At 38.3% G+C, this 23,408-nt stretch overlaps 1 protein-coding gene across 5 annotated transcripts in view; it reads left to right on the top strand.

Moving 5' to 3' along the window:
• LOC127979441 (tRNA dimethylallyltransferase) overlaps nucleotides 1–23,408 on the top strand; it is a 45,704-nt gene that overhangs the window by 2,561 nt on the left and 19,735 nt on the right. The window contains exons 2-6 of one of the 5 annotated variants that reach the window (XM_052584912.1): nucleotides 14,073–14,165; nucleotides 17,566–17,658; nucleotides 18,464–18,609; nucleotides 19,497–19,639; nucleotides 19,718–19,829. In XM_052584912.1, coding sequence (XP_052440872.1) covers nucleotides 14,073–14,165; nucleotides 17,566–17,658; nucleotides 18,464–18,609; nucleotides 19,497–19,639; nucleotides 19,718–19,829 — 587 coding nt within the window. Of the gene's footprint in view, nucleotides 1–14,072; nucleotides 14,217–17,562; nucleotides 17,659–18,460; nucleotides 18,610–19,496; nucleotides 19,640–19,717; nucleotides 19,830–23,408 lie in introns of all 5 variants that reach the window. The other 4 variants (XM_052584911.1, XM_052584910.1, XM_052584909.1 and 1 more) reach the window with 4 other exon arrangements.

Here is a 23,408-nt window from a genome sequence, read left to right as displayed (position 1 = left end):
AATTTGACAGTATTATTTATTTTCTTATGCAAAAAAGAACTTCAAATGCAGCCAAAAATCTAACACCGCAAACTAAAAAAGGTATTTAAGTTTTACAATATAACTGTATAAAAAAACTGCAACAAAAAAGATCTATTAATCAGATAATCTCTTTACAACAAAACAAGTAAAAAACAAGCAACCATCTAGGCATAATTATTATTATTATAGAGACGTATTATTATTACTGTAGGCTACAACAGTAGCTTTATATATTGTCAATTTACTCATGTAAACCAAACATTTATTTTAATGGGCTGCCATGAAGATCTTTGAGTGTCTGTGTTTATGATATGACAGTATTCTCAAATGAAACGGTAAATTCTCATGAAGTGACGGTTTATGCGTTCGTGTCCTCATGACACACAGCAGAGACTACAAAACAGCGAGCTCTCGCGCATCTGTGCCAGTCACCCACAGAGATGTAGATTTTGCGGGAGTAATATTTAAATAGTATTTTGCAGTTTAATATTCACAGACACTAGTATATATTCGGCTACTGTCTGGAGCCCTGCGCTTTGACTTACACGGAAGCGACTGAACGCAGCTGCCGGTACTGAATATACTCGAGAGTCTGTAACTACCGGTACTACAGAGACATACTGCTAAACACTGATCTATAATATAGTAGCGGCTTCACTGTGTTTTGGCAGTTTAGAATGTGATGAGTGATCCAGTCATATATAGATAAGGGCTGCTAACGCGTTTTCATTTCTTCTTCGCTGCTCTAAACAGGGGTTGCTTGTGGCAACACAGCACAACTTCCTGTGTTTTCAATGCATTTTGAGCAGCGAAGAAGAACCGTGCAGCGGTTAGGCAAAGCTTGCGGTCATAACTAGGTCTTTTTTAAGAAAATGGTATCGGATCGGTATATGGGTTCATGTACTCGCCGATGCCGATGCCAGAATTTGTTGTGGTATCGGAGATATTTCCGATACTAGTATCGGAATCGGAACAACTCTAATTATAATTACTTTTGAATGCACGCACTTTTTACTTTAGTAAATAACCCCCCCGTAGTACTCTATACGGGGTGGCAGTACTTACCACACACTGTTCTAGATTAAATGTTTGTCAGTGGTGCTACATGAGACTTATTCGCGATCACAAAAGTATGTTATTTCCACGTGCTTTAAAGCTTTGCCGGTTAAACGTTTCATTTGCGTGTTGTTCTAACATTCAGAGCGCATACACCCGAAGCGTCCATACACTAAAAGACACGCTGAACACAAAAGAAGATATTTTGGAGAATGTGGGGACCAACAGTGACCAGAAAAGTTACTTGGGACCAGCAACTGTTTAGTAGAGGTCTTCACGGGTTCAAAAATTTTTGCCCGACCCCGAAAGAGACCCGTAATGTACTACACAGAACCGACCCGGATCCGTCTATTATTTCAAAAGCTGGACCCGGACCCGTGTAGATCCGAGAAATGCCTACCCGGACCCGTATATTATTTGAAAGCTGGACACAAACAGCTGTGCACATGTACATTCTGACTCGAGTTAACTCGCATAATAACTTACTGTTCGCCCTTTTGAACTATAATAACGCCACTGACATTATTTATTTGCTATCATCTCTGTGCTCTCTGCTCTGCGTCCAGCCTGAATCTGACCAATATAACTTTATGACTAAACGGTTTAATTATATTATTATAAAAATGGGAGAAAATGTAAAGCACGGTTTGGCGGTCGAAGTGTCTCTCACTGGTTGCCATAGAAACATGAAACATGCTGGAGACTGCACATGTGTGCTAGCTGGATCAACCTAAAATAGGTTTAACCCAATTTGAGCGTCATAGAAAACATTCGTGACAGATCACCTTAGATTGTGTTGCTGATTTGAAATATATTAAATATAAGTGTGTCAAGCCTGCAAGCATTATTACCGTGCGGGCACTTGCATTAACTCTGAGTCTGCGCGCTCCGCTTCTAACGTTAGAGAGAGAGAGTGAGAGAGATTGCTTTTTTTGGGCTCACACTTTTCTTTTCCTAATTTTACAAGTTGCAAGTTACAAAAAACACAAGCAGTGCCTGATCACGGCCAGGTGTTCTCCGAGTCCGATGTCTCATGTGCACTGTGAAGACCTCTAATGTTTAGTTTTCCACATTCTTCAAAATAATTTTTGAAACTCATTCAGGTTTAAAACAACTTGAGTAAATGATGTCAAATTTTAATTGAACTAATCCTTTAATGTTAATAAACTAAAACAGAGAGAAAAATATCACTCAATGCACTTGATTGAAGAACTTTAATACAGTTGCTAAAGTTCTGCATTAATAAAATATCTTTTTAAAATTTTCAGCAACTTTCCACTTCATATTTTTTTTTCACCAAATTGTATTGATAACAGTATTGATAAGTATCAATATCGATAGAATGTTAATGATACCCATCCCTAGTACTGGTGTAGGATAACAATCTACATTTTTAATATGTGAAATATGAGGTTTGAATCATATTTGAATATGACTGTAGCTTTTAAGTTCCTCCGTGTGCCGATAGTCAGTAACAGATGAAAAAACCTTGGCTGCATGGACCCCATTTGTGCTCCCAGGGCCCTGGGAAAAAAGTCCTGGGAACTCAGGGGGTTGGCTTAGTGAAGGTTTGGTACTGCATTTGCATATAGGCTTTCCTATTATTCTCTGTAGAAAGGGACTTTCCTGCTGTTGAATTTGGGTCAGTTTTATCGTACATTAAAGCCCCATTCAGGATGTGAACATTTGGCCCAATCCAGCACATAGATTACATCATTGGAAAAGTATTCTTATGTCGATTGCTTTATGTAATTTTCCTTAGAAATTTGAAGTCTATCCTTAGAAATGTGTCTAGCATTTTTGTATAAGTTTCTTTATAAGCATTTTTGTATATACTTTATTAGTTGTGTTTGCCAAGCATCTATGCTGTTATTGCACACTCCTTAATCCTTAAAGGGTTAGTTCACCCATAAATCAAAATTATGTGATTAATGACTCACCCTCATGTCGTTCCAAACCCGTGAGACCTCTATTCATCTTTGGAACACAGTATAAGATATTTTAGATTTAGTCCGAGAGTTCTCAGTCCCTCCATTGAAACTATGTGTATGGTATACTGTCCATGTCCAGAAAGGTAAGAAAAACATCATCAAAGTAGTCCATGTGACATCAGAGGGTCAGTTAGAATTTTTTGAAGCATCGAAAATACATTTTGGTCCAAAAATAGCAAAAACTTCTTAGTCCCATAAGTGAATGATTTACTCACAATGTAGAAGGCTGTTCAAGGAGAGACCGAAGCCATATCTAGGAACAAGAATATCATTGAGATTTGGGTACAGTACTCAGTATGTTTTACTAAATACCGTATTTTCTGGACTACAAGTCACACTTTTTTTTCATAGTTTGGCTGGTCCTGCGACTTATAGTCAGGTGCGACTTATTTATCAAAAGGAATTTGAAATGAACCAAGAGACAACATTACAGTCTACAGTCTGCTTTAAGCATTCCATTGACTCCCATTTATTTTGGCGTCACTTTGATAGCGAATAACTTTACATCTGAGGCATTTAAAGTCTTAATTTGTCCATTCATTATTTCTAAAGAAACATGAAAATGTATAAAATACCCCATGGGCTAGGTGCACAAGATGGTGCGGTGAGCTTAAGCGACGCAAGTGTGTGCATACTTATTTCCTGTCTTGCGATGCTCGCATTGACTGTAAGGGAAACTTACATGCGAAACTTGGCTAGATGTTATAATTAATGATTCCCTGTCAAGGGAACTTCGAACTGCGTCCTCTGAAGGGACACTATGGGGAACACCTCGTCGTGACCCGTGTCTGAAGCATACTTTGAAAAACGCCAATGTGTTGGCCGGCGACAGCCTCTGACGTCGCTACCGGCGCGACTATAAATACGCGCCCGTAGGACCCGTCACTCATCTTCTTCGTCTTCATTGACTGTTTTGTTTGAAGCGTGCATCTATTCTTCTCTTGATTATGTGGATCAGCATCAGGTCAGGTCCACAGGGATTTCTTCTTTCAAACACAAACCACTCAAATATGCAATACTTTTCATTTTCGAAGAGCTGGTTTTGTTCTGACTGTTATGTAAGATCAATGTTTCTGATTGGCAAACAAAATGCACAGAGATTTCTGATAAAGCATGTTTTATTAACTTTATCTGATAACATAATTTATAACTGTTCAATTAAACGTAATATGGTAGGTTTGCATTAAATAAAAGATCGCTGTTTGCATTAATGTGTTTTCTATGTTTATTTGTTTTGTGAAAGATCTGCAGCATAAATCATTATCTGTCTATGAGCAGCCATGTTTATTGTTATTCTTCTGCATTAATTATCAGATTAAACAGATATTAAAATTAGTCATGTATTTTTTTCTGTGTAAAATAATAAAATATGTTGTGAAAATAACGATGAAACAGACTGATGTATGTGAACAATTGAGAAATGGATATACTTCTGAAGATAAATCGCAGCCCACGTCTCATGAGGTAAATATTTAATATATAAAAAATAATAATGCAAACGTTTTCGAGGAATAAGTAATTCGTACATTTACATATAAATTACAAAATACATTATATAGCTGTGTATACACACCATGAGTTAAACTTTCATCTCGTGAACATTAGTGTATTTAATTCATTCGCCAGACCCAAACATACGATATTCAAATCCACTGGCTCAAATAACATTTATAGTATAGTGATAATAGCAGTTTATATCTTATTTGCATTGAAGTGATATTATAAATCCTGTAAACATATAGAAGGTAATATTTGGACTTCTCCGGTTCTCTGCACTGACGTTTAGCACAACCGGAAATATCTACGCACACACTCGCAAGACCAAAAATCCAAAATGGCGGAGATATGCAACTAGCCCATTACCTTGTATCTTGCATAGTGGCCCCGTAGAAGCAGTTTTTATAAAAATAGGCTAACGATTGCATCATAAACTGCAACTCTCTGTCGCACAGTAGAGAAATTACCATATGGACAGGAGGAGAAGCTCGCATGCAATCTTTTACTGTCTATGAGGCAGTCGTGGGGGCGTTGAGACATGAAGCCCATAGAGAGTAGATAGAAGCAACGGGACAAAATTGTTCAACAACGTTTGCAAGATTCGGTGGGTGATTCAGATTTCTCCTGGCACAGCTATTAGAAGACTTAAAATTGTCCGACAGGTTGCTCACGTGACCTCTACGTCTTCAAGCTCAGTTTGTGTCTGCGCAATACACTCGACCCCCAGAAAGTGCCTGCTTCTAATTGATTTTACTTGTCTCCGTTGAATCCAATAGGGTCGCTGTGTCCATTTTTTTTACTGTCTATGAGTGCTCCTGTAGCCTACCACTGAAAATATAGATCACCCTCTCGTGGGTGTAGACGGTAATGTTTTCTCTTGGTTATAAATAAATGCGACTTATAGTTCAGTGCGACTTGTTTTTTTTCCTCATCATGACGTATTTTTGGACTGATGTTTAGGTGCGACTTATAGTCCGAAAAATACGGTAATAATAATAACATGATTTGATGATGATGATGATGATAATAATAATAATAATTATTATTATTACAAAATGAACAGATCTGAAACATTACTAATTTAATATTTTACTGTTAAATAAATAAATTGCATTTACATTATATGGTAATAAAAATAATGATAATAAACAGCACAACTTTCAAATTCAAATTCTTATATTCTAATAAATTCTTAATTTTCAAACTTTAAACTATTAAGCTTTCATTTTGATGAATACCACAACCACACTACAAGGAGCATCTAAAATTTGTATTTTATTAACTTTTTTTTATTTTATTGACCTTAAAGCACTTCTAATTCCAAGTTTGGGAAGGTGATTGATGCCCAAATACACAGAAACCATCCTCAAAAACCATGTGTGGCTGAGTAACTGTGAACAGAGCCATTCTGAGATACTGAAAACACTGGATCATAAATGGATAAACAAACACAGTGCTGTGTTTCACTCTAAAACATACAGAACAAATTTAGTTTTAATTACATTTCAGCATTTATTTTATAAACTTATTTTGAATGCTTTAGAATACTCTAGCAATGCCCCTTGGCGACTTTTGTAATTTCAACGGTTACTCATATTTTCCATAGAAAATTAGAGCCTTTCGTTGTCCTTCCCTCATGAGGCCTCCTTGGGGATGTATTGCTCTATTGAGAGTGGCATGGCTGTCACCTGGTGCAGTTAATTGGGTTACACTAATAAAATTCCTCCCCTTGTGCTGCACTGCAGTCCCATCCACTGCTTACACACTGAGCTGCAAGCTGGCTCCTCCAAGACCCCTCACTGGTGTAACGCTTCATGAGAGAGACATAATGAGAGCTTTGGATTGACCCAGCAGAAGTAAATGTGTGCTTGGTTTATCTGTAGACCTATATGGAAGAGTATTGCATTTGTTCATGGATAGTAAATGCATGTTTGTGCAAGAGTGAGTTGTGTTTTCTTTTTTTGTTGAGTTCTGTTCCGGGCAGGCTACTGGGAAGCCGTTATTGAAGTGCTGAATTGGTGCCTCCACGCCTATTATGCTTTCATTGGACATTCAGCAGCCATCCGGCTTACACAGAAGACTATTTACATTTTGAATGGCAGTACTGTACGGAGGGCTAGAATGGGACTAAGCCGAGAGAGCGACTGATTGTTCTTGTGGTCAGGTTAGGATTGAATATTTGAATAATGGTTTGTTGATGTCTGGTACCAGAATTCTTGCTGTTGGAGCAAGCTGTGACATGAAGGGTCAAAGAGGGCAGGGTTCAATGGACCTTGGGTTGACAAACTGCTCATGGGAACCCCGGCCAAGGTCACTAAGGCTGTAACTGGAGAAAAGTAAGAAGGGATTTTAGATGCTCAGGGCATCCTGCCTTTCACACGAGGTCTTCAAGATCCCAGCAGTCTTTTTAATGGGCCATTCACAAGAGTGAAAGACCAGGAGACCCTAACGCAAACGGTTATTAATGGCCTTTAGTGTGTGTTTGTGTCCACTGATGCGGAACCAATTCATATTACTCTTTGCTGGTGTCAGCTTTTGATCAGTATAAAAGCAATCCAAAGGGTTTAAGGGTAACGTGGATAACAGAAAAATGAGACACCCCGCAACAACCTGTACAAACACCCATGCCATCTATTTGAGCTTCAATGACCTGCTAAATGACTTTAGCCCAGTTATAATGAATGGTAACTAATAACACCGTGCAGCCGTTGGATCTCTATAATGCGGTGATGTTAGTTAATAAAAGGGAGATTATATATTGGTACAATGCAAAGCTCTTTCTTATTCGGTCAGTTGACGGCACAAATTCAGCATATGACAGAGTACAAGATGTTTGGCTGTTTTGGGGCTTTTTTTCTCTCTGATTTTTGACACCGCAATTGGAAGATTGTCTGAGAAACAAAAATATACGCAATATGAATGTTTTAATATTCTATATCAATGTCAATCTTTCTGTCTTTACACATCTGCTAAAATGTGGGGGAGCCACTTAAAAAATTCAAAGAGACCTAATCATTCAGGATCATAGGCACAGTATCAGACGTTTCTCAGACTGGTTCTCAAGAACTTTAGCACTTCTAATAATTGGACCTTTGCTCACAGTGTAATGCTCCAAAACTGTGGCCCATGAACCCAGGTAATGTGTGAGTAGTTTCTTATGACTTTTTAAAACTGGAATAGACTGACGTTGAGATGCACTTAAGAGTTTTTATCCTAATTTTGCTTTTAATTAGATTTTTCATAATCAAAATTCTCTTTTGCAAATGTTTCATTATCAGTAGAATCCAGCAGACATTTGCCCTTTAGGAAATGCAGTTTGACTCAGAAGCGTTTTCTTTTCTCTTGATCTCCATTTTTCTCCTGGTGACCAGTTTCAACCGACTCTCAGCTGAGAGCAAGAGCCTTGAATGTCCATTCACATACTCAATAACTATTTACCTGAAATTTGTTTAACGTTATGACATGATGTGAAGGCTTTCAAAGGCAATGGACTCAAAAAATGTTCTGCCTCTCTCTCTTCCACTAACTTTCCCCACATGACAAATGACAGGCCTTGACTTATCCGTGCTCTCCTGTTTCACGGGATAACCGTAATTCAAAGAGAATCATTTATCAACCTGATCTGAATACTCTGCTGGCCTCATGATCTGCTCCGTTTTTCCTGAGCTTTTTGATAAGGTGTTGTACCTATTGTACCCTAGTACTTCTTAGTAAAGTTTAAGTTTGTTGGTTAATATTTTCTCTGTTTATTTAATATTTCTATTTAATTTTGTTGAGATTTCTTTTGAGCTATTTTTAATTTAGATTTTTGACATTTCATTTTTAATAGTTTTGGCAAAATACTAACAAGTTTAGTTTCTCTATTTGTTATTGGCTCTTATAGCTGACATATATTTATAGGCTCCTTATTTCTTCTGTAGAACGTAACTTGAAGAATGTTTATGCAGCTCTATTCCATTCAACATAAGTTCTTAGTGACCAGGTTCACCATAAAAGCATGGTGTCAAATAGTAAATAATGACAAAAAAATCTTGGTTCTCTATCAAAAAATAAAATAAATAATTGGTTCCACAGCCAAAAATCAACAGCATTCAGGTTTGAAACAACATGATTATATAGTGACATAATTGTTATTTTTGTCAGAACTATCACTGTAAACATCTGTCAAATGATTTATAACCTTATTTAAGGATATAGACAAGGGAAGGGTTAATGTGGCCTTTTTTGCTTTGAAGGGGCGAGTCAGTTTGTCTGCGTTTGCTCAGGCGCTAAATGCTTTTGGTAGGAACCATTTCCCCCCTTTTGCCAAACACACCAGAAGCTAAATTCAATTTGGGCTGAATGAATGAAAATCCAATTGTGTCAGTCTGTCTGGCTGCCTAGGACTGGCGGCAAAACACATGCCCGCTGTGACGTCTGCATTCATCCTGAGAAACCTTGACAGAGCTCAAGATCGGCCTGATGTCCAGTTAAACTCCCGCTCTGGTCTCTTGGTGCAGACTGAAGCGAGAAATAGAAGTGATGTCTCTCATTTATTCCCCATTGATCATCTCCTCTGGCGCCGTGTTCGGTCCTCCTAGAAAAGCCTAAAACGAGGTGCGGAAATGGGTTAGTTGTGGGTGGGGTGTTGAGTGCGGCACGATTCAGAAAGCCTCCCCAAATGATGACTTCACGATAGCACTAAAACGATGACAAAGAGTGACATCGTGAATGATTTATTAGCTTGGCTTCACGAACTCATTCCTGGAGGAGAGGAGGAACGGTTTGGAAAGATGCAGGAGAGTGGGGCAGCGTGAATGACTCCACGATTGGGGCTTTAAAGATGTGTAGTGGGAGGTACACTGTTGGAGAAACTCAGTTTGCAGTTTCCACCTCGAATACAGATGCAGGCTTCTCATTTGTTCTAATTGCCATCAACATGTCATAGATCCGTACATTTATTTTTTTTTTTTTTTAAATATAGACTTTGTTTACTAGTCTTATATATGAGATTTTACAATATTTATTATACTATATAACCAAAGTAGATTTCTCCCTCTTTGTTTATTTAGGTAGCTTGCATTTAATTGCTTTGTGTAGTAGCTCAACACACTCTTTGCCGATTTGACATCAAATGAGGTACTTATTCAGGCAGTATGTGATTCTGGATTCCAGCTTTTATCATAATCAAAAGTGTTACTTGGTATTTAGTTAATTGTCTTGACTTGCTGTTGGTGGTACTGTCACTTCTCCCCGTCCCTCCCCCTGTATGAATAGTGGGGAGCAGCTGTCTCGTGCGTGGCCTGAGGTGCTGTGTGGATCAGCCGTGGCCGGCTCTAACAGCTCAACAACACTAAAACCATTGTCTGGGGACTCGTCTGAGTGTTTGCGGTTTGGGTCACTGGATTCACTACACCCTTTTTGCTCATTCACCCCCTTTTCCCTTTGCTTTCTGTCCTTCTCTTTTTTTTGGGTCTCATATATACACACTCTCTTCACACACAAAGAAAAATGGTCCCCGCCCCGTTGGGCTGTGGTCAACACATAAGACTGTGTCAGCCGTGTCTTGCTCAGTTCTTGTGTATGCTGAGCGCTTGGATTCTCTCACCCTGCCGCAACTCTTACTACCTCATAAATGCTGTTATTGTCTTTTTTTACAATTGGAAAATGTGAAATTGTCCTGTTCCTGTTTCCACTCCTCTTTTTCTATCTCCCACTCTGTGGACCATTTGTCCTCATTAATAATGAGTTTCAATTAGACACTCTGGCTCTCTAGGACACACACACACACACACACACACATATAGGCAGCTGCATGGGATTAGATGCCTGCTATTCAAGTTATGGAAGGGCATGAGACCAAACAGCAGGACTTCAGCACTGCGACGTCAACCAGACAAAACGCGGCAAGCGCAACAAAGTCTAATCATAAAAACGAAACTTCAATGGCTTAATCAGTCAAATTGAACATGTCTATATGAAGAGATAAAAGTCAGTGAAACTTTAAATCTTTCCCCAGATTTTCCGTTGACAAAAAATCTCATCCAGTTTGAACTGTTTGTTTGTGGGAAATTTTGTCAAAGAAAGTTTGTGCCAAGTGTTGGCAATAATTTTATTTACACATTTTATATGCTCCTTAATAATCGACAGAACATTGAGGTGTTTCTCCCCTTATTTATTTTAACAGAATATTCCAGTTCCAGTGTTCCTTCTGTAAAATGATTGAAACAACACATCGAACAAACTGTACTTTCATTAAAGTTGGTCGCACAAAAAAATGTTGCGTGAAACATGGGGCATTTTTTTACATTATTTTTTAAGCGAAATTCTGGTTCTGAATGAGATTTAGTTTTTGCAAGAAACTTGCCAACAATATCCTAACATGCAGGGTTGTGACCATGTGCATTAAACGATAGCCGGTTACAGATGTTTCCCCATAAAACAGTCTTTTATATTTGGCATTTAAAATGACTCCACAGATTTTCAGTGGACAAAATATTCCAGTTTCATTTGTAAAATGATTGACACCAAGTTATACACCAGCATGACACATTGAACTTCCGTCCCTCACAGCCACGTATGCATTTGTGCCAGATTAAATATGCCTTCAATTAAACCACTAGAGCGAATAAGGGGCGCACTGGTCATTTGAAGCCTGGAGCGCAGGGTGGGCTCTGTATCAGTAGCTATCTTTCCATCCAAAGATTCAAATTAATATGCGCAAAACTGGAATATTACATAAAACATAGGCGAATAAAGCACAGTTTCCATCCAAAGAGTCAAAGAGAACAAAATTGCCTCTTCCTGATAAACTGTGGAGAAGCCACTGTATATAATAATTTTCATATATGATATAAATTACTTGCACCTCAGAGCGAGCAGACGAAGCACAAATGCTGTCAGTGCTTTCGGAGGTGGATGCCGCTGTTGGGAATGCAGTTGTCAAAGACAGTTATACAAAAATACTTTGATGAAATAATGACCATAACAATATATAGATGCTGTGAACAAGATCTGCCTCATAGCGCAGAGTCACGTTATTTTTTTTTTTTTCGATGTGCATTGAGGAATTTATTTGGATAATGTGTTTCCATCGTAGTTTATGCAAATTTTTTCTTATCAGATAAGAAGTTCATCCTACACAGATGTGCGCATAAGTTTTTCTTTATGCATATTTTTTGAATTTATGAGCATATTTGCGTTTCCATCCAGTGTTTTATGCGATATTCTAAAATGTGGATAAAAATAGGTGGATGGAAATGCAGCTAATGAGAGGCTTGTGTGGAGCCTAATTAAAGAGGGTAACAAACGGGTGTAGAGAACAAAACCTGCTAATGCCTGCAGCACTTAAGAAACATGGCCCCAAATTAGAGCCACATGACCAGGGTCTGCATTCACAGGGCCTTCTCTCATACTTTGCCACACACATGCACCCCCACCCCCTATTTATTATCTCTTTTATGTAATTTTAGTCCTATCCTGGAGGGTAGCTCATATATGCTAGGGGCCCTATATAACCTCTCAGAAGAACACATGCATTTTTTGTTTTTGTTTTCTGTGGTAGTTGCAAGGTTTCTTGGTTTTTTGGTTATATGACATTTTAGTTTTGTCAAATTCAATGTTTTTCTCTCAGATCTAACCTTGATGGTACGTGTTGCATCCTTTATGTATATTGAGATTCTTTATCCCCCCACCTCTTTATTGCAACTGTATGCATTTCCTACTGTGGAAAATAATGAGGGGAATGAGGCAATAAACAAACACTGATTGGTTTCACTCATGTTAACTGTTTCAATAATTAAAATTACATTCTGAAACCATAATTTGGTGCATTTTCTTACTAAACATTTCACATGTTTTGCCAAAAAAGCAAGAGGATCTGTTAAGATCCCAACTCAGTCTACCTACTGTTAAAATGAACTTTGTGGTAGATTTTCATCTATCTCTCATCTGTTGATGCTTTTATGTAAAAGGGATAATTCACTCCAAAATTAATATTATGTCATTAATTAATCTCCCTCATGTCATTTCCAAACCTGTAAGATTTTTGTTCATCTTCGGAACACAAATTAAGATATTTTTAATAATTCTGAGAGCTTTCTGACCCTGTATAGACAGCCACACAACTGACATGCTAAAGGACCAGATACGTTCCACCCACCATATCGGGTGCTGTTTCCATCATCTGAAGAACTTGTCACCATCCTCATTTGTTTGTCTGTCACCTGACCTGAAATGCCCTCGCTACAGAGCTGTGGAGTTCCCAGCATGCTGCTATCTCAGGCCATGTGATTTGCTGTATCGATCCCTCATAATGCTACATTATTAGCTGAGTATCTGCAGTCTCAGATTCAGTTATCGTTTTCTAGTGCTCTTTTCATAGGTAACTCATGAGGATTTGATGCGAAATTAACATATGAACACCTACCTTTACTAATAAACGTATTGTCCTGACTTGATGAACTTCAGTTTTCCCAACAGTGTTACAGTTACCAAAAATGTTGTGTTTTGTACTCGGGCTCTGCATTTGTGAAAGTTTTATGAGGTTTTTGGTAAAGTCCTTGCTATGTTAGTCTATCTTAACAAGCTTAGCGACCCAACTCTGTGTTTTCGTTTTATTTCAAGATCGAAAAACAGCTGTTATTGATTCCAAGATTTCACAGAGTTAGAGGCCTGTAAATTCGCAGTATTGAAGTTCAAGAGGACTGGCTCCAAAAAACAGGCATTTTACTAGGGCAGTAAAAAACAGAACGGCAGTACCTTGCCAAGTACTGAGGCAATTGTTAAGACCTTCTGCGCCCATTTATTAGTGTTTCCCATTCTGCTCTGGAAAGAATGGACTGAATTCCTGTCTCTCCTCCTATGCTGTTCTCCCCGTTCACCTCACCAAGATTTCGCTGGCAGGGATGTCCTGTGAAGAGCACAGGGGAAAAGATCTTAATAATTCAGGAGCATTTCTTCCTAACTTGCCGAAATCGGCACGCAAGGGCAGAGGAGTTACGGTACGCTGTTCTGAATTTAGCCACAGTGATGCATGCATGCCCTTGATCTTGAAACCCTGCTGACACCCCTGACGTGTTCCTTGAATGACCACAACACTTTATGGTGTCTACTTATAGACCGATGGCACATAACTGGGGTTGAAAATTCAGAGCTGGTTCTTGTTCATTCATATACTGGAATCCAATGTTTTCATTGAGGCTCATCAAAGATAATAGATCTTTCTGTTGGGGTCCACACACATGTCTTTTTGCTGCTACACAATAGTCACACAAACACTACAATCCTCACAAAGAATCATGACAATAGTTATTTAGGACAGAGCGAAAAAGTGCTTGTGACCTGTTTTGCTTGTCTCACCAGGATTCCCTTTAAGGATTCATGTAGTTATCATGTCACGTTGAATTAAGCGAAACAGTAATGTGGTGTATGAAGCACGCAAACTTTACTGCATTCCTCCATACATTACTGTGCATAAATGTATTATTGCTGCTTTGTTTATTATATCTCGTTTGTTTCTCACTGCAGGTGTACAAAGGGCTGGACATCATCACCAATAAGGTTACAGAGGAGGAGCAAGCCCAGTGTCCCCATCACATGATCAGCTTTGTGGATCCATTGGTTAGTGGATATACTGTGGTGGACTTCAGGAACAAGGCTCTGTCTCTAATATCCTTTATGAAATGTCCGACCCTTCATAGTGAAATTCCTGACTACTCCAGGTCGAATTAAATTATTTAAGGCATTTTTCCATGTCTGTGTTTGATTCATGAGCAAGTGACTCTTATAAACATTTTTTAATGGGTCAGTCACAAGATTCACACAGCTGTCTCAAACCTCGCTTGTGTCTCAAGGCTTGTTCACTCCAGGGATAGTAGCGCTATATATATATATATATATATATATATATATATATATATATATATATATATATGTATATGTGAACTATTTACTACTTCTGTCTACTATATAAATATAACTAATTAAATATTTATTTTTTTCTTTAAATAAGGCCTTTGATACCAAAATTAGATTCCATAGAAATTTTATAATTCCTGTCAACAGTGTCAATATCACAAAAACGAATGCTAGCCTAAAAAATAGAAAATAAAACTGTAAATTAAATTTACATGTTGTCTTATTAAATTTGCAATAGTGATTTAGTCAAGAGCAGTGAGAGATTTTCTGTCTTTTTAACATGAATGACAGATAGCAGGAATATTAGACTGCTGTCACTTTAAGAGCTGCCAGGATCATGTGTTTTTACACGTTTTCTTTTCCAGCTGTTTGCTTTCACTTAAGACCTAAATTACTGTGTTTACAAGGATACTTGCAAAGATGGCCATTTTGAAACATACAAGTGTGTATTTAAGCATTCCAGGCATATAAATGGGAAAAAAATTAAATACTCCCACACTCTGTGAAATTGAGTCAGAATTAGTTCTCTTATGCAGCTGATTGCTTTTCAACCACTTAAAATCACTTGTTTTTAAACAGCAATGCTTAAAAAAGCATTCGGATGGTAAGTTTTCATGACCACATCACACAGCAGCATCTCTACTGGTTGACATTTCTAACAGTTATTCGGGTCAACAGATATTTCGCCCACCTATGCTATATAGTTATTGTTATAGTTATCTTTCTCGGTGTGAATGGGTCTTTATCTGTTTGAATCATGGTAATTAAGTTTACAATTGACTCTCTTACTTAACAGCGAGTAATTTCATGATTATTTTGTCATTTGAGGAGCCAATTACTCCTTAGTCCCCTCTTAGGGCTGCAGCTATCGATTATTTTAGTAATCGAGTATTCTACAGATTATTCCATCGATTAATCGAGTAATCAGATAAGTAATTGTTCTTAATTAAACAGCAATGCTAAATATACAAGAGATAGGTTTGTTTCCTTTTTAGAAAAATGTAAATTTTTGTTGCTGAAATTGCATTGATTAATAACTGGGAAAGCTAAACCTATTTAATGCATTTAATTGGCAAGGTATACTCAAAATACAAATACAAATATCAATATATATTTTAAAAAGGTAAACGATACAAACTAAAACTAAGGCATAAGTCTAAATAATATTAATAAAAAATACCTAAACATGGCATTTGTTTTTGATATTCATATTCTGTGTTCTGGTCAGTTCACAGCAGTTATAGAAATTAATCTGTTCTAATAAGTAAATTTCTTTTTGTGGTATTTTTTTTTTTTGTATGGGGAATGTGTGTGTGTGTGTGTGTGTGTGTCACAGAGAACATGAAAATCAACATGGATGACGCTTAGTCTTTCACAAAACATAGCTAATGTAGGGACATCATAACTAGCCATCATATTGATTTAATTATGTCCAGTGCTTTTTTTTAATACAGTCTATGGTCCAGTGTTTATCGGGTTGTGTGTCGGGAATAATAATAAACACTGTGTTCCGTGTGTAGTTACAGTAAATGGACTAAATGAAGCCTCGAGGCAGATCATTTGCCTCAATGATTTTTTTTGTGTTAGACTTACCCAAGGTATTTGAGGAATCGTTTCAGCCGTAGTCTCCTCAATAGTCTGAAACCTTGTGACTAGATAACTGGGTGACTAGTTGGACACTTTTGCCCAATCTGTACTCCCCATAATTAACAGCTGCAGAGATCAATTTAGTCGACATGTTTAGTTGATAGGCCCTTCTAAATATAAATGCTTTATATTTTGTCTCTGCAGATGAAATTAATGGGCCATTACTCAGCCTTTTAAGATATCATCTGCAAACTTCTTAATGATCGTTCAGAGTAATTGTTCTTTTAAAATGTCATCGCCTCCCTGACATCAGTGACACTGCTTTTGAGAGACGGTGCCTTGTTTGAATGCAAATCCCAATATTTTAATTTCTCGTCTTTTGTGGAATGTGGCATTTCCCAGCGAGCCACATGAATGGCTGTGGCATTTTCTGAGTGGGTGCTGGGTTGTACTCCCTCGGCATGCTCTTTCAGTAAATGCAAAGGCATAACTGGAAATGCATGTACCAGAGACGGAGAGCGAGACGCGTCGCTGTCCTCGTTTTCCCCGCCCGCCTTCTGCAGATGTTTGCTGAGAGATGAGGAGGATATTAATAGCTGAGGGAGATGCTGTGAGGAGGTGGGGTGGATCTCACAGTGTCTAGAGGAGCGATGCCGCAGACACCTCAGACACTCACGCACAAGAAATAAGGAGTGGCAGGTGATGAGCCATCTACATAGAGCTTTTTCTATCAAGATAGGATATTAGATAAATAATATCATCCCCACCCCTTTCCTGCTTCTTGCTCTTCTCTCTTCCTTTCTTTCATTTTCTCCACCTCCCTCCCGAGGGATCACATACTGATGTGGGTGGGGTGGACAGTGTATGGCCAGGCTGCTTTGATTTTGATGCATGTGACCTGGAAGTGTTTCCGTTAGTGTGTGTTTGTCCGTCTTGATCGAGAGGGAGTGCTGATGCTCCTTTTCTTATTGAAGCAGTTATTGAATTGCTCCATGGAGGCATTCTTGGATGCCTTTTATTACAATCTTTGTTGCAATTGCTAGAGCTGCTATAGATCTAGGAATATGATATGCAATGTTTACTGCATTAAAAAAATAACAATAAAGTAGCCTTAGTGAGCATGAGAGGCTTAAAAAAGGAAGGGGGTGGGAGGCCTTGAGAAAACTTTTTTTCTACCAATGGGGGTTTTCTGACAGAAAAAGTTTGGGAATCACTGGCCATCTCAAACACACAAACTGGAAATACAATGGCACAATAATAATAAAAAAGACTGTCTATGTCCAAGCCCTCACTTTTTCTAGTTATATATCCCCCTCATATCGCAATATAATATCGATATCGCCTGGACAGTGTAAAATATCATATGAATTTAAGCTCATATCGCCCACCCCAACAATGTGGTTTCACAAATATGATCATTGTGCATAATTTATTTCTTGCTTTTAACTATACTGACCTATTCTGAATAATTATTTCATTGTCTGGGAGTTTGACTTTCTTAATATCACACATAGAGGATATGCATCATCGGCAAAAGCTGCCCATCATTGTCGGAGGCACAAACTACTACATTGAGTCCATTTTATGGAAGGTGCTCATCAACTCTGGGGTAAATGTGAATTTTACTGTTTTATAAGTGTAAACAATTGCTCTGTTCCAAAATCTATTGTGCTGCCTACGTGGGCAGCATTTTGAAGTGACAATGACAGTACGAAAGTAGTGACCAGTCTTTTCTTCTGACATACAGGTTATATGTATTATCGAAAAAGAACAAAAATTATGTGGGAACTGTGTACTGGTTGATTCGCATCGAGGCAGATATAGACTTGAACTTGCAGTCCATTGTAAAAAAAAAAAAAAAAAAAAAGGATGGGATTTTAAAGAAACTGAAGTTCGACATGTGTCACCAGAATACAAATTTTGATTTCTTTTGAGTAAAAATGAGACCTTCATCTATTTTAATTATTCGCAAGAAGATCAATAACATTCATTTAAATAGAAAGCCTGTTTCATTAGGTAGGAAACCTAATTATTTTGCCTTTTAAGATAACTTAAGAGAGAAGACAATTCCAGAATGCATTTTTATGGTATTTGATCAAAGTTTTTTAAATACTCTTTTTATTAAAATATAATGCTGTTAGCTTAGCAACATGCTAATTGAAAACTATTGAAACCAATTGTTAGTCTCACTGTTTGTGTGGCACACCGGGTTGCTGCCTATATTGAGCTTTTTAAATTGGTCTCTTATGACATTCTATGATATTTTGAGTGCTGCTTTAAAAGGCAGTAGACAATGTGGCAGCTCACTACATTTTGAAACAGCGCTAGCAAGTCTGAGTTATATTAAAAGGTGTTCTATGCATCTGTTGGCAGATCTATTCTAATCGAGTCCTCCTCTGTCTGCCCTACAGCAGGGGAGTGAGTCAGAAAAGGGCGTGGCTTCTGAATCCAAGACAGAGCTTGAGAAACTGGGTGGTCCTGAGCTTCACAGATGGTTGAAGGAGGTGGATCCTGACATGGCAGCCATATTGCACCCTCATGATGCACGCAAGATTGCAAGGTAATTAAGTGGTAGCACAAAACATTGAGACAAAGCTTGTCCCAGTCACAGGAAAAACTACATTATATTTCCATTTAGTAATTATTTCTACCTTTATCACAGATCAGCATGGGATAATTTAAAAGTATTTGCTAGAATTCAGTGTCTCTGAAAATAGTATACAAAGTAGTCCAGTTTTCAAAAGTAATACTGCAATAAATTCAGGGGTTAAGTTACTTATTTTCTTAATTTGTACTTATTTTGGGGCATTAAAATTCAAACTATCACGTTAAGTTCCTTAAATGCACAATGGTGATAGTTAATTGGGCTTTTTAGATACCAGTCACTCTATTTACTGTGTCTTTACCATTTATTCTTCTTTCAGTGAATGCCGTTTTTTGTTATACTTATGTTTTTTTCTCCCTTGTGCATTGTTAGATAAGGAGCGGAGTTGACTTGAACTTGGGTAGAAACCTTATCGTATTGTCATGCCATGTTACATTTTGGCATTTGTTGGGCATCTATTTTTGCATTTATTTTTTTGCACTTGTGTGGGAGAACTGCTGATGGCTCAGGATTCCTAGCGTGTTACACACCAGATTTCACATGCCTCAATTGGTGTTTGATTGGTATCAAGGGGCCGATAAGCACCTCTTCTGAGCACTGTTCTCGCGTAATTGATGCCAGCCTGTGTGCCACTGCGCCTGCAGTGTTGCTGTGGTGGAAGAGCTCCTCTCCCACAGTTCACAGTGCTGCTGATATCATTTCATTTCACACATTTCACAGTGCTCCTGATATCAGCTCCTTTTGAGGAACTGACAAGCTTGAGAAATCCCATGCACCTCTGTAACTTCATTGTTCAACCTTTGTTGTTTGTCACAAGTTGATGGTAAGTTGATTGATTACAGGAGTCTGCAGGTGTTTATGGACACTGGAGTTCCACACAGTCGTCTTTTGGAGGAGCAGCGAGGACAGGATGGAGGAGGTTGTCTTGGTGGTCCCTTGCGTTTCCAGAACCCTTGCATCTTCTGGCTCCACTGCAAAACGAATGGTAGCTTCATTGTAGATTGGTACTTTAAAATGTATGCAGTATCTTTTATTCAATTTCCTCATTCATCCTCTCCTCTAGCTCTAGATGAGAGGTTGGACAAGCGTGTGGATCAGATGTTGTCGCTTGGGCTGATTGACGAGCTCAAAGATTTTCACCAACGCTTCAATGAGAAGAAGATCAAAGAGAACAGGTAGATTTCACTGTTGTGAATCAGAATTAAAAAAATAGAACTGAACACTTTTCTGACAACAAATTATGGCTGGCATTTATATAGAGTTTGTACGATGTATATATCAATATTTTCTTTATAAGCAATATGGTATGAGTCAGTACAGTTTATATCGATATACAGTCGCTGATAACGAGCGCATCTGAAAATATAAGCAGAGGACACAGACTGATCTGCTGCCGAGAAAGTGCTTAAAGGCTGCATGTGCCACTGACAGAGACAACAGGCTACTCGTGCTGTTTAATGTGTTTGAGATGTGCGGGCTTCCTGAATGTGTAACTTACATTTCACAGGGTTATTCTCCATATGTAAATTTTGCAATGGAAATATTTTTAGTTGGACAAGGAATGTGGCATGTAAAATATTTTTTTATGATCGCACTGACTGTGCAGTGACTGTAATGAGGTAATCAAAGTAGCCTAACACAACTCTGCTTTTGTTTTCATTTATTCAAATTTTTCAATGTTCAAAAGGTTTCAAGGTTCACATTATACAGGTTCACACGTACTCCATCTGAAGTGCATATACAGTATGTGTATGCGGTGCAGAAGCAACAGCTAGAGCACATTATTGTAGTTAAAATAATGCACAAGCATGAATCTCTCCACTTGCACACAGATTTCCTTTGCTCTGTCACAAAACCAGACACGCGTGCTCATATACACGCTGCTCTCGCCCGGAGAGAGAGTGCGCACTTAAAACGCGTCTCCTCTCGCTCAAACTGTGTCCTGTGCACTCACAATTCTCTCTATGCTCATGTGCTAGGTATTAATTATTTTGCACCTTTCTTTTTCTAACCTTTTCTGTTCACATTTTTCACATCTTTTACCATGTGCAGTGTGAACGCTTTGATCCGTTAACATGGGCTCGGAAAAAATACTCATCACGGACAGTGTGTGTGGACCTGGAGTAACGCATTTGCCCAGTCTGTTCGGTTTAGTTTTCACATTACATTTAGGCATGCTACATTCTGATTGGATCAGATAGCATACTGCGGTAGGTCGGGCCACAAAAAATCGTGCTATAAAGCAATTTAGAAATCGTGCACACTCAAATCATGAATTTATGACCATTTTGATTAATTGCACAGCCCCTAAATAAAAATATATATAAAAAATACAGAGTTTTTTTAATACAAAAATGAAAATACAGAGACGAATTATGCCGTATATCGATAATTGGCCAAACAATTCAGAGATATGAATTTTTGCCCATATAGCTTGGTAACCTATCTATTGTATACCTCTATTTTTGAGATCCTCTGTTTAGTTTTGGAACGAGGTCAGATTTCTGTATTCATAATCCTTGGTTTACCTTTGAATGAACCATGTGAAACTTTTCACACAAGCTGCCTGGTACAAAAGCTGCACAGCTGTCTTTTCTTTTCCTCAACTGTCAAAGAAATACAAGAAAGCAAAGCTTCACCAGCTGAACCTGTTCTGCAGATCAGACCTCAAGTTAACAAGTACTAGCATGTTTATCACCTGCTGTTCTTGTCAGGGAAGGGGTTCTGGTCTTCAGCCATGGTGGCAATCCAGGGCTTTGACAAGTGAAACTTTTTCAATAACTGACATCGATGTCAGTTAAATTAGCAATGTGACTGAGCCGGTCGAATGACTCGGATGTGTTTTATTAATGTCAAAAGTACATGGAGTTATGAGAGGTTGCATTAATACGTGTATGACTTTGAATTAACATGAAATTTATTGGTCTGTACTGCTGCTTAACATTTGATGTTGTCATGACATTAGCATTAGACTGTGATTCAGGGCCATTTCATTGAGTGTCCTGTATTTATGAAGACTAACTATCTCAACCTTGTGTATATATCCTTTTATATGACATTAAAATGACCTGGCCATTACAGCTTATCTTTTATATATACTTCTCAAAGCCAAGCATCACCATTAATGATGTTTTTGCTTATGTTAGGTTTATACAACTCTTTCGTGATAAGCTTTGAGACATAACTTATCCCACACCTTTTGAGATTCAGACAATTGGGAATTATTGCATGAAACCCTTGCATGTGCTCATGACACCCAAACAAGAATGTGTAGAAACACTTTGCAAACCACTCTTTAACAGCCTAATAGCAAGCACTTAAAAAAACTCTAACATGCCCATGCAACCACTCATAACATCCTAAAGGCCGGGACACTCGCCGGCTCTGGTCGGGCTCATGTCGGCAGCAGTTTGCGCGATTAAACATTGAATCGTGTCGGTGTGAATGAGAACACTGATTGGATGTTCAGTTTTGTGAACGAGTCCGTGCAGGAGAATTAAAGCGAAAGTGATGAAAACGAAGTAAATAAAAGTATTAAATAGAAGGCTGTTCTGACGTTAGGTGATCTTACCTAAGCATTTCAATATGACAATGTTTTCATAACCTGAAATGCTGAAATTCATTAACTTCACTGATGTTAAAAGCTGCAAGTATAGACATAGCTAATTCTTCTCACACAGGCAGGGAGCGCATGTGTTAGTCTGCATACAGCTGTGGTCTGTTGATCTGGTGTTATCAAGTGCAGATTTTTGGTCCAGACGCTGCCGTTGTAAGGTGACTACATTGTCAGTTTTCATTGCTGCTAGTTCTTTGAAGTTGGCTTGTTGTGTCCCGGCCTTAACAATCACATTGAAACACCCTGGCAACAACTCGTAACAGCCTAGGAATGACATAGAAATGCCCATGCAACCCCTAATAAGACCCTATTAATAATAAGGAAACACCCTGGTTAACACTATAACACCCTTATAATCGCATGGAAATGCCCATGCAACCACATATAACATCCAAGGAATCACATAGAAACCCCCTGGCAACCACTCATAATAATTTAACTTAGGGTGCGTCTCAATCAGCTCCCTAGCTTCCGTGCTTGTGAATCAGTAGATTGTGTACACTAGTGCGGTCAGTGGTAAGTTCCCTGACTCGCTGCATGTTGGGATAGTGATCACTCGAATTCCAGTGACATGATTACGTACAGCATCAGTGGACAACATGGTAGAACGTCATCACTGGAATTAATAAACAATATGGGCTGGACCCATCTTTTTAATTTGATATTGTATACTCTTTTAACACATTGTTCAGTTACATGTTCTTACATTTCGGCTAAATATTAGTTATAAATGTTAATTAAATGTGTTCATTACTTGTCCAGAGATGTGTGTTTATGTTGAAATATACTACAAAACGGTTTGTCTTTTCAATTCCTCTATCATTTGTCAATTAAATTTAGCGAGTTGGCTCGTGTGGTTTGTTTTGCGCTTCGGTAAAGGAGTGTAGTGAGCACCGATGCTCTCTAGTTTTTGCGGTGCATTGTGGGATTTTTCAGTGAGTGAACGTTCCAGTGCACTAGAAGGATTTTGTGATTAAGACAGCCCTTAAAATGGCCGACTCTTTGATCAGTGCCCTTACTAATGAACAAAGGGAGCTGATTGAGACGCACCCCTAGATATGCCTATGCAACCACTCATAACACCCTAACAATCACATGAAAATGCCCTGGCAACACTTCATAACAGCATAGGAATCAA

Source organism: Carassius gibelio, chromosome B19 (assembly GCF_023724105.1).
Source record: "Carassius gibelio isolate Cgi1373 ecotype wild population from Czech Republic chromosome B19, carGib1.2-hapl.c, whole genome shotgun sequence".
Taxonomy (NCBI): Eukaryota; Metazoa; Chordata; class Actinopteri; order Cypriniformes; family Cyprinidae; genus Carassius; species Carassius gibelio.
Note: the sequence above shows the minus strand (reverse complement) of the source record. Positions and strands in the feature narration are given on the sequence as shown.